This window comes from Pimephales promelas, chromosome 20 (genome assembly GCF_988280905.1).
Source record: "Pimephales promelas chromosome 20, fPimPro1.hap1.1, whole genome shotgun sequence".
NCBI lineage: Eukaryota > Metazoa > Chordata > Actinopteri > Cypriniformes > Leuciscidae > Pimephales > Pimephales promelas.
This window is the reverse complement of record NC_142788.1, coordinates 9,693,652-9,705,939: the sequence shown is the minus strand read 5'-3', so window position 1 is coordinate 9,705,939 and position 12,288 is coordinate 9,693,652. Positions and strand designations below refer to the sequence as shown.

General features: G+C 42.3%; 1 protein-coding gene across 7 annotated transcripts in view; it reads right to left on the bottom strand.

The window, feature by feature from the left end:
• tead3a (TEA domain family member 3 a) overlaps positions 1-12,288 on the bottom strand; it is a 69,434-nt gene that overhangs the window by 4,718 nt on the left and 52,428 nt on the right. For all 7 annotated transcript variants that reach the window (XM_089124340.1, XM_039689920.2, XM_089124341.1 and 4 more), the window contains 3 exons: positions 6,910-7,083; positions 6,626-6,769; positions 6,359-6,511 (listed from right to left, as the gene is read on the bottom strand). In XM_089124340.1, the coding sequence (XP_088980466.1) occupies positions 6,359-6,511; positions 6,626-6,769; positions 6,910-7,083 (471 nt within the window). The remainder of the gene's footprint in view (positions 1-6,358; positions 6,512-6,625; positions 6,770-6,909; positions 7,084-12,288) is intronic.

The window sequence follows — 12,288 nt, the reverse complement described above, 5'->3', positions numbered from 1 at the left end:
AGAAGTAGACGAATCAGAACGTCCTCGTCTCAGTTCTCACGCATGCGCCCATAAGGAAGTAATGGAATAGTCAAATAAAGCCGTTATTTATGTTTTTTTCGCACAAAAAGTAGTCTCGTCGCTTGATAAACTTATAATTGCGCCGCTGTAGGCACATGGAATATTTAAACCTTTTCTTTAATGACTTTATGGGCCGTCAAGAGCCAGTCCCTTAGGAAGCCAATGGAAGAGTGATCCAGCCCTCAGATTAAATCAAAAATATCTTTATTTGTGTTCCGAAGATGAACGAAGGTCTTACGGGGTTGGAACAGCATGGGGGTGAGTAATTAATGACTTAATTTTCATTTTTGGGTGAACTAACCCTTTAAGACGTTTCCCATTTCGAGGGAATTTGACGCTGCATCAGTTATGGGGATGGGGATGGTGACCAACGCCTGTCTGTGCTCTTTGAATGTCGGCAAGTACAATCTTGTCAGACTTAAGCACTGAAGGATTTGACGGACCTTGACCCAGAGTAACCTAAATGCATCTGCAACCAATCAGAACACATCCTGTGACAGCACATCCTTGCTCCCTAGAAGGCTCAGTGTTATAGACGCAAAGTAAAAAGCCATGCAACTTCCATGCTCATCTTCTGAAACGGGGACTGCCACATTGGACCAGTCTGAGCCACAGCTACAGGGCAGCCCAGAGCCCCTAAGAGCAGAGCTAACAGGACTATAGACATAGCCTCGGATGGTTCCATAGTACTACATCTGGCAGCTGAACCAGATGATCAGTGAACTCCTACCAGACCTGAATACAAGCCTAAGGGTGGATTCATCAGCTTCCAAGAATATCCAGATTAATGAAGAGGCAACAGAGATTGTGTCGCTAACTGCGATATAAACTACTCCGCAAAGCTTTGGTCCGACCTTCGAGTAACCTGAGGATGGGGATCAACCCAATCGCCTTCAATACCCAATATGATCATTTGCGGAAGACAAAAAGTGAGGGAGTAAAGTTTCCACACTCAATCTCGGCTTTCAAGCTCTACTCATCTAAAAGGCAACCTAAGTGAAGGGAGCATATAATTAAGCATCCCATTCCTTAAAGACTAGAAGAGGCCTCAGGAGAGAGCACTGTCCTTCGGATGAGACGTTAAACCGAGGTCCTGACTCTCTGTGGTCACAAAAAAATCCCAGGATGTCTTTCGAAAGAGTAGGGGTGTAACCCCGGCATCCTGGCCAAATTTGCCCAGTGGCCTCTGTCCATCATGGCCTCCTAATCATCCCCATATATACCAATTGGCTTCATCACTGTCTCCTCTCCACCAGTAATCTGGTGTGTGGTGAGCGTTCTGGCGCAATATGGCTGCCGTCGCATCATCCAGGTGGATGCTGCACACTGGTGGTGATGGAGGAGATTCCCCCTTCTATGTAAAGCGCTCTGAGTGCCGAGAAAAGCGCTATATAAATATAATGAATTATTATTATTAGTCAGCTCATCCCTCACTCCTCCTGAAGGAGAAATAGCAATAACAAGAAATAGTGCTTTCAATAGATCTGATGAGGGAGCACCTATGGCAGCGATACACTGTCATACTCTCCAACGCCGATCATCAAAGAACCTAGTCAACTCCTGCTACCTCCATCAGCTGGAGGGAGCCACAGAGAAAGAGGGATGCTCAAGCTGATAACAACCACTTCTTTATCTGAAGTTCACTACATGTATTACAAAAGACTTTTACCTACCGAACCCCTAGGGAAACGCTCTAATTGTTAGTCAGGTCTCCAAGGGAAATGAGCCAACGTATTCCCATCAAGCTACTACCTGTTGGGGTCAAGCAGACCCCAACACCACACTCTGGCAGCGCTGCCGAGTGGAGAATGGGTGGATTCCATGATGTGCAGAGCTCCACTAGCCTAACCCGTGAGGTGCAGACACTTGACTGACATCCCCAAAGAAAAGAGCCAGGTGAGAGAAGAGGTCCCTCACTGCCTCCTCCCTTTGAGAGAGAATCAAGCAAGAACAGAGCTTTATACTGCAAATGCATCGCTATGTGAGCGTCCAACTCCCTTGAAAGCCAAACGCGCACCAATCAAACACTCGAATCTATCCCTCGAGAGAAAATCAAGCAAGAACAGAGCCCTTATCTTCAAACAAAGCAGTTTCCTGAAGACTTCTGAAATCATTTTCCAGAACATTCTCATTCACTGTACCATGCTGGTGGAATGATCTCCCCACTCTCATCCGGAATGCAGAATCCCTGTCAGCATTTAAAAGACTAAAAAACTCTTCTCTTCCATGAGCACTTAACATTAAAAAAATATATTTAAAAAATCCTTTTCTTTTAAAGAGTAACTAAACACTTAACCACATTTTTTTAGTTAATGATCTGTAAGAATGGATCTTTATTAATACCAGTCATTGATTCGAGTAACTTTTTTGACATTTGTTTATAAAGTGTTCTATTTCTACAATATATGGTGTAAAAACGTCTTAGTGCTGCCCTCTTCAGGTTGAACGGTGGCTACTGCAGTTGAATTTTCCTATTGGATGTTCCGCACTTCGTGACGTACGAAGGTTTTAGCTCACCACGCAAGCTACGCCCTTGGCAGTATAAAAACCATCTTGTGTCGTCAAAACCACTGAAGCGAGTCAGGAGTTGGAATTGTGAGTATTGAAAACGATCAAAGAGTGTTTTAGCATCTATTTCATCCCCTCTATCTCCGCTGGGGTCTGCCCACTTTTTCAGCATTTTCAGATATTGCCAGTGGGCCAGGCTCTGACCAGAGGTTTAGTTACCCTTTAAATCCCTGCTTTTTTGGCTTATGTCACCCCGTGCAATGTCTGAACTTTGTATTTTGAGCACTTGCGTTGTTTTTGCCTCTTCACGATGACTCGCTTGGTTTAGTCCTCTGTTGTAAGTCGCTTTGGATAAAAGCGTCTGCTAAATGACTAAATGTAAATGTGAAGACAACAAATCTGTTGGCATGTAATACAAGCCTTTTGTATGCTCAGGCTCTCCATGTGACATCGTTGGACTGCTGACAGCCAATAGATTGGCGTAAATTCACAGGGGGGCGTGGTGCAGTGTCGAGTTCCATCGCCAAAGCACAACCAAAACAATGTTCTTCCACAAAATGCATGGAGTTATTTTTTAACTGCTAGTTACTAGGGGTGGCACGGTTCACAAAACCCACGGTTCGGTTTGTATCACGGTTTTAGGGTCACGGTTTTCGGTTCTGTACGGTTCTTGTTATTTTTTCTTTTAATCTTTAAAGGTGGCATATGTAATAATTGAGGTAACAATATACGAAAAATGAGCTACACGCATCAAAAGAATGAGAAGAAATAAGTGCAAAGATGTCATTAAAAAACTGACAAGTTACAGTGCTGCCGAGATATTAACCTGAATTAGCATGCTATATTACTAGCCCCGGCCCGGCAGGTGTCGTAATACCAGTTCCGGCCATGGGAGGCGGTATGCGGACGGGCAACGTTAGCACCAGCCAAACTGCAATAGACGAGTGAGTCGCGCTCGCGCCGGCTTGTGTGTGTACTTGAACCTGATGTCAGTCGTGTGGAAATACAGCCCATTACTACATTTCAGTTCAGGGAAGAGTTCAAAAAATGATTGGTCGACATTATGCATAAGGAATACATTTTGGTAAGTTGTAGCATACTGTATCTTTCACCAGTGTTCGTGTTCTTTTTCAAGCTAGTAGAAACGATCGGTTCACGTGCGCTAGGGATCTGTAGTGTAACATGTACAAGCGCCAAAACGGTTTTATTCTTTGAATTGCGTAATATAATTGACAGAATCTGAGAGCTTAACTAACCTGCTACCATAAACTTCAAATAATTGCCCAAGCTTTTATTTTCCCATACCGTCGAAATGCACCAGCTTGTTTTTGAGATCTATGAGGCGGTCTTCATCATTTAGTGTTGAGATTCATAGTGTTTAGTTTAGTTCACTTTAGTGTTTAGTTCATTGAGTCTCTGATCTCTAAAAATCTCCAAATGTTCCACGTGAAACTGCGGTCTTCCAACCTTTTACTATCATGTCAAATGATTTGAATAACATGCGCGATGGTAGGAGCACAAGTCATTTTTTGGAGGTATACTGCCCCCATCTGTTATGGAATATGGAGTAGGATTTGATTTATGATGTTATATGGCACCTTTAACACTCCAGAAATGTACTTCAGCATGTGATATATAGCTTAATTATCCACACTTTAGGATACAGTATTAAAAATATATATATTATATTCATGCAATTATGCACAAACTGAATTTGACTCTTTGACTTTAAGCACATTTTGGGACTATCTCAGAGGAAAGCTAGGTGAGATTTAGATACAGCAAGAGAGAAGAAATTGACATGCTTTTTGTTTATTTGGCAAAAAAAGGAGAATGTGTATCACTATCTCTACAAGAACTTGTGCATTTTTATCACATAAATCTTATTTACACAAAGAAATTAACTTTCATGTATCAACTGCTAACTTTTGTAGCTCTTACCAAAATTCTATCTTTTAAAAGAAAAAGAGATGAACTCTTAAAACACTGTCTTTTAAATGTCAATATACATGAAACCTCATTGCCTATAGATAATTAAGCTATAGCAATAGCAAAGGCCATAAACATAAAGTGAAATTGAAATTCAACCTCAACACAAAAACAGTATCAACAATGCTTCTATTCCCAAAATGTGAGGGTACTTTTTTCCACTTAAAATTAAAGTGCAGGGTTTGGAAACGTATGACTGAAGCTCTTATCTATACATAAAGTGCCACTGTAGTTAAATTAAAATATCATAACATGAAATCCAAAATGTTTCCACACACCGGACTTATACCATAGACTTATACGACGCTGGCGCGTCCTCCAACTCCCTCATCTCTCCCACTTGCCATTTCTCCGCGTGCCGTGACCTGCAGCGCTCCATACTCCACTTTTACTGGCTTGTTTAATAACTTGAACCGGCGCTGCACAGAGCGATCGGTAATGACATCAAATACCGCGAAAGTGATGAATGCATACGGAGCCGACTCGCGCTAGATTGATGTTATTCACCGATCGCTCTGTGCAGCGCCGGTCCAAGTCGAACAAGTTTATGTCGCGCGAAAAGAAAACACACGTCACATACGGGCACAAGGTTACATTGCGCATGCGTCGAACCGTGAGAAGCACACGCGCTCCGAACCGAGACAAGCGAACCGAACGGTTCGGGTGTTTTTTCATGTACCGTGCCACCCCTACTAGTTACAGTGTTCCTTTAAAGGGCACATATCATGCAAAATCCACTTTTTTAGCCTTTAAATGCATTTTGTTGTATATTTGGAGTGTTTATAAGTACAGAAAAGATGAAATTATTCTCTTCAGGTGCTTCGTTTATATCTTTATATTCTGTTTTGGTCGTATTTTTCAACCTGTTCAGATTTTTCTGTTCTCTATTACGTTTTTTGAACAATTACGTCGCCGTATTTGCAGCGGAACTGACAAAAAAGGACATTGACTACCGGTCCAACACGTCGAGCAATCCGACATTATTATTTCTCGCTCCGATTTTGTAGTCCAAGCTCAATGATGCAGAAGTTACGAGAGGGCTAGTCGAAATGTTCGGTTGTTGGATGTAGTGACCTGAACCACTTCAACAACATCCGCCAGTTTACAGAAGGGTTTGCTGATCGACTTCGTCTGAATGAGGGGTCAATTCCTTCTATCATTTAGCTGCTGTGTTTTCTGATGCTTTTCTACACGTAAGTTATCATATTATTATCAATACAGATTTTTAGTGGTAAGATCAGACCGCAGTCATTTATCTTGTCAGTGTGCTTGTTTTAACAAGAGAAATAGTCGACTTTCACTAATAACACAACATCGTTAACTTGCATACCACTGCATCCATATGAAGACGTTGTTCTGCAGGTTCGTCGTCGTATTTTTCAACTCGCTCGGTCTGGCTCGAACATGTAAGGCTTGATGGAAAAGTCTTCCATTGTTGACATTTTGTTAACGTGTGAATAAAAATTTTCTTTGAAGCTATAGTAATCGTTTATCTCTTATCAAACTACAATAATGGCCGAACGCGGGGAGTTGAACCGACTGTGAACTCAGCGACCTGGAAAGCGCAACTCCTTTTTATTTAAAGGGGCCGCATCGAAACGGGTCGCTCACAGAAGCACATCAGAAAAGGCGTAGAAAAGGGGCCTGTGGAGCTATAATAATGAGGAATTCAGACCCAAGCATTGCAGTTATGCTTTATATAGACCACAAATGTATGATTTATAAGTAAAAATGAATGATTTAAAAGTATGATATGTACCCTTTAAGTTGAGAATTATGTCCTGTTTTCTCATTCGCTTACCTGCAGTATAGTGAAGTTCTCCAGGACACTGTTCATCATATATTTTTCTGGCAGGTGCTTGAGTTTATGGATGAAGTTGATCATGTATTCACACATGGGTGAGCGATGGATCCGGTAAACGTACCTCCCGCCCTCCACACGAGCGTACTCTGTCTAGGGGTCAAAAAGGCAAACTATAGATGCTGATTTGATTTCTTTCAAACCACTACCATCTACAGTATATTCCAAAAACACAGCTGCCTAATTATGAATACATGGTGAACTCACTTCAACTTTCTCTACCACCTGCTTCCCAAAAGAGCAGACTTTAGTGGACACAGTGATGATCATGTTTTCAGCACTGCTGTACTGACTGCTGACCCCATAGAACGAGCCCGCGCCATCCTGAACGTTACTATTGTTCAGATCAGCCTGAAGCAGATTACAGAAAAATCACTTATCTCAGCTATATAAAGAGATGAACGTATGATATATCAATTTACAAACTAATAACATACACTAGGTTTTCAGTATTGTCAATTTTCTAAGAACAGAGTGACAGAATAACTCACCCAGAACTTGACCAGAAAGAAGGCGTTCTGAGGGCCTTTCTCGTACAGCTCCTTCAGCCCTCCCTTCTTCTCTGGAAACTTGTCGTAGATCTGACGGATGTCCACGGCCTCCAGAAGAGGGTCTGAGTACGAGGGGTTTGTCTGGGCGATGTGGACAAACAGGTGCTTGCTGTACTGTGGATTAAGAGGTGGAGAAGAAACAATTAATGCGCTTTGAAACGAAGGCATGGAGCATCGCCATTGCTTAAACACACTACCGGTATGAATGGTTTTGTCTTGGGCTGGTTCACACAGTGCATTTTTGCTGTCAAGGCGAGACACGGCAGGCAAAAACATTGTTTTATTTTTTTTCACTGGTCAATTTTGAGATTTTGGGATATTTGCATTTAATAACATGTCTTCTTTCAGACTTGTGGTGAAAAAAAGTCCGAAATACACATTTAGGTCTTTATTTTACTACACTTTGTCCGTTTGGGTTTGTAGATTTCCCATAAATTCTTCAAAAGTTGTCGTTATAAATCATCCTGCTGCTCAGCGATCGCGATCTGCAGCCTGTCATCACGCACACAGTCAGAAAGCTCTCTTTCTCCTGTACAACGCTGTCGGATCCAAATATGGTCATTTCCTTTTTATCAGCAACCAATCGTAAAAGTAAAAGGGGGGATTTAACTCTAAATGCACAATCTCATTGGCTGATGCTAAATCTTTAAAGCCAGTTTTCTCAAAATGACTTTTTTTAATCTCCACTTCAGTAGCACCTATAGACCATTTCGCAATATGTAAACAACACTGGTCCAGAAACACTTCCTGTTTCAGTTTTTTAACACTACATAAAAGCTGGGATAAAATACAACCAACAGAACATATAAAACTGAATCAAAAAGTTAAACAAACATCTTTAAGATGTTTTCTTTACATGTGAAATAAAGAAAACAGTTACAAACTGAAACAGGAAGTGTTTCTGGACTAGTGTTGTTTACATCTTGCAAAATGGTCTATATACACCAAACTTTCCAGTCTTGTACCTAGTTATATTATGAAGACATTTACAGAGGGATTTGTAAATATATTATTCCTAGCCTGATTTAAATAACATTTTATTCCAAAAAAAACATGGCGAAAATCATTTTTTAAGGCAATTGGCAGTTTATTCTGATTTACAGGATAATAAAAGTAGATATCCATAAATCCCTTTGTATTTTTTTTTTCTCATCTAATATGTGAACACAATGAAAAAAGAATTTTGACCCTGGCTTTATCCAATACTCAGATTTCATATTTTAAAATAAATGCAAATTTGTGGATTTTTAATTAGATAATGCCTCATTTGCATAATTAAACATTAAATTACAGAAAACTTGTAATATATTTTTTTTTCCCATCTTAATGTAGGTAATCAAATGGGAAAGTTTCATGGTGATATCTGCTAGTTAAAAAAAATTACCCTATTCGCCTGTAGTGTCTCGCTTTAAAAACTAAAGACGCAGGGCAGTGGAAAGAAAAAAAGTGCAAGGTCTAAACTGAAGTGTTTTTTTGAAAAGTTAAAATTCTTTTAACTTGAACGCCTTGTTTTTTGAAAGCCATCTAGTCCGTTTACATTGTAAAACAATGGAAAAGTAATGCAGTGGAATGAAAAAAAAAACGCTTTCTGTGTGAACGGCCCCTAACACTAGCTGGGTTTACATGGTTCAATCGGAATGAAATCAATCTGATTGATGAATCTGAACACGGTGTTTACATGAATGATAAATAAAATAATCAGGTTGATGTGCGCGTTTATATGTCACAAGATTCAAAATCTACTTCAGCCTGTGAGGACAAGGCTTCGTACTATGGGTGATCGAGCTTTCTGTTCAGTCGCGCCTACTCTCTGGAATGCTCTCCCTGTCCATCTAAGGGTCCCTCAGACTGTTGACTCTTTCAAAAAAGGCCTTAAAACCCATCTTTTTAGAAAAGCCTTTTATGGCTAATAGTGCTTTTATTAGGGCCCGAGCACTAACAGTGCGAGGACCCTATTGAAACTGTTAGGATTATTAGGGCCCGAGCACTAACAGTGCGAGGACCCTATTGAAACTGTTAGGGTTATTTTTAGGGCCCGAGCACTAACAGTGCGAGGTCCCTATTGAAACTGTTAGGATTATTTTTTTTTTTTTTTTTTTTTCTTTTTTCTGCAAAGTAAGTGCCATTTTCGGGGCCGCAACATGCTCAAAAACTCACCAAATTTGGCACGCATGTCAGGACTGGTGAAAAATTTCGTATTTTGTGGGTTTCGCGGATGGGCGGGGCAAAATGGCACGATAGCGCCACCTAGAAAATTGAAAAAAATTAGCCCCTCGTCCACGTTCAACCTACATGCACGAAATTTGGTGGGGACGTGTATCATATCAAGACGCACAAAAAAGCCTCAAGAACCCATACCCTAAACTCGACAGGATGTCCGCCATTTTTAATTTCGCGGCCATTTTTGGACGATTTACAGACTCCGTACTTTAACGAACTCCTCCTAGGGATTTAGTCGGATGGACTTAAAATTTCTGCTGTGCCTTCTAAAGGCATTGACGATGTAAAGTTGTGCTATCTGCGCGTTTTCGTCGATGGGCGTGTCCGTGGCGTCGAAGATTCGCCATGAAACAGGAAGTTGTAATAACTTGGCTGTAAATGCCCAGACCTGCACGAAATTTTACACATTTGACTAGAGTCCCGCCCTGAACAAATCTACATGCCGACATTCACCCTAAGTCATAGCGCCACCTGCTGGCAACAGGAAGTGACCTTTAACGTAGCAGCCCCCGCCATATGTTTGACCGACATGTACGAAATTTCTGTGGTACATCTAGCATGACCAGACGTACAAAAAAGCCTCAAGAACCCATACCCTAAACTCGACAGGAAGTCCGCCATTTTGAATTTGGCGACCGATTTGGGACGATTTACACACTCCGTACTTTAACGAACTCCTCCTAGGGAATTAGTCGGATCAACTTCACATTTCTGCTGTACCTTCTAAAGGCATTGACGATGTAAAGTTGTGCTATCTGCGTGTTTTCGTCGATGGGCGTGTCCGTGGCGTCGATGATTCGCCATGAAACAGGAAGTTGTAGTAACTTGGCTGTAAATGCCCAGATCTGCACGAAATTTTACACATTTGACAAGAGTCCCGCCCTGAACAAATCTACATGCTGTCATTCACCCACACTAATAGCGCCACCTGCTGGCAACAGGAAGTGACCTTTAACGAAGCAGCCCCCTGTCGCATGTTTGACCGACATGTACGAAATTTCTGTGGCACATCTACCATGTCCAGACGCACTGAAAAGTCTCTTGGAGCGATGCCCTAAACTCAACAGGAAGTCGGCCATTTCGAATTTTACCGCCATTTTTGGATGATTTACTCATTACGTACTTTAACGAACTCCTCCTAGGGCTTTAGTCGGATTGACTTCACATTTCTGCTGTGCCTTCCAAAGGCATTGACGATGTAAAGTTGTGCTATCTGCGCGTTTTCGTCAATGGGTGTGTGTGTGGCGTCGATGATTCGCCATGAAACAGGAAGTTGTAGTAACTTGGCTGTAAATGCCTAGATCTGCACAAAATTTTACACATTTGACAAGAGTCCCGCCCTGAAAAAATCTACATTCAGAAATTCACCCACAGTCATAGCGCCACCTGCTGGCAACAGGAAGTGGCCTTTAACGAAGCAGCCCCCGTCGCATGTTTGACCGACCTGTATGAAATTTCAGTGGTACATCTACCATGTCCAGCCGCACAGAAAAGTCTCTTGGAGCGATGCCCTAAACTCAACAGGAAGTCGGCCATTTCTAATTTCACTGCCATTTTTGGATGATTTACTCATTACGTACTTTAACTAACTCCTCCTAGGGAGTTAGTCGGATCGACTTCAAATTTCTGCTGTGCCTTCTAAAGGCATTGACGATGAAAAGTTGTGCTATCTGCGTGTTTTCCTCAATGGGCGTGTCCGTGGCATCGATGATTCGCCATGAAACAGGAAGTTGTAGTAACTTGGCTGTAAATGCCCAGATCTGCACCAAATTGTACACATTTGACAAGAGTCCCGCCCTGAACAAATCTACATGCCGACATTCACCCAGTCATAGCGCCACCTGCTGGCAACAGGAAGTGACCTTTAATGAAGCAGCGTAGCAAATTTACAGCCGCACCGGCTGAGCTGCAAAATATGCGACGCGGCCGCCTCACACCCCGACGCGCTACAGGTGCGAGGGCCCGCCCATCGCTGCTTGCAGCTTTAATTTTTTTTTTTTTTTTTTCTTTTTTCTGCAAAGTAAGTGCCATTTTCGGGGCCGCAACATGCTCAAAAACTCACCAAATTTGGCACGCATGTCAGGACTGGTGAAAAATTTCGTATTTTGTGGGTTTCGCAGATGGGCGGGGCAAAATGGCACGCTAGCGCCACCTAGAAAATTGGAAAAAATTAGCCCCTCTTCCACGTTCAACCTACATGCACGAAATTTGGTGGAGACGTGTATCATATCAAGATGCACAAAAAAGCCTCAAGAACCCATACCCTAAACTCGACAGGAGGTCCGCCATTTTGAATTTGGCGGCCATTTTTGGACGATTTACAGACTCCGTACTTTAACGAACTCCTCCTAGGGATTTAGTCGGATCGACTTAAAATTTCTGCTGTGCCTTCTAAAGGCATTGACGATGTAAAGTTGTGCTATCTGCGCGTTTTCGTCGATGGGCGTGTCCGTGGCGTCGAAGATTCGCCATGAAACAGGAAGTTGTACTAACTTGGCTGTAAATGCCCAGATCTGCACGAAATTTTACACATTTGACAAGAGTCCCGCCGTGAACAAATCTACATGCCGACATTCACCCACAGTCATAGCGCCACCTGCTGGCAACAGGAAGTGACCTTTAACGAAGCAGCCCCCGCCGCTTGTTTGACCGACATGTACGAAATTTCTGTGGTACATGTACCATGACCAGACGCACAAAAAAGCCTCAAGAACCCATACCCTAAACTCGACAGGAAGTCCGCCATTTTGAATTCGGCGACCGATTTGGGACGATTTACACACTCCGTACTTTAACGAACTCCTCCTAGGGATTTAGTCGGATCAACTTCAAATTTCTGCTGTACCTTCTAAAGGCATTGACGATGTAAAGTTGTGCTATCTGCGCGTTTTCGTCGATGGGCGTGTCCGTGGCGTCGATGATTCACCATGAAACAGGAAGTTGTAGTAACTTGGCTGTAAATGCCCAGATCTACACGAAATTTTACACATTGGACAAGAGTCCCATCCTGAACAAATCTACATGCCGACATTCACCCACATTCATAGCGCCACCTAGTGGCAAGAGGAAGTGACATTTAACGAAGCAGCCCCCGTCGCA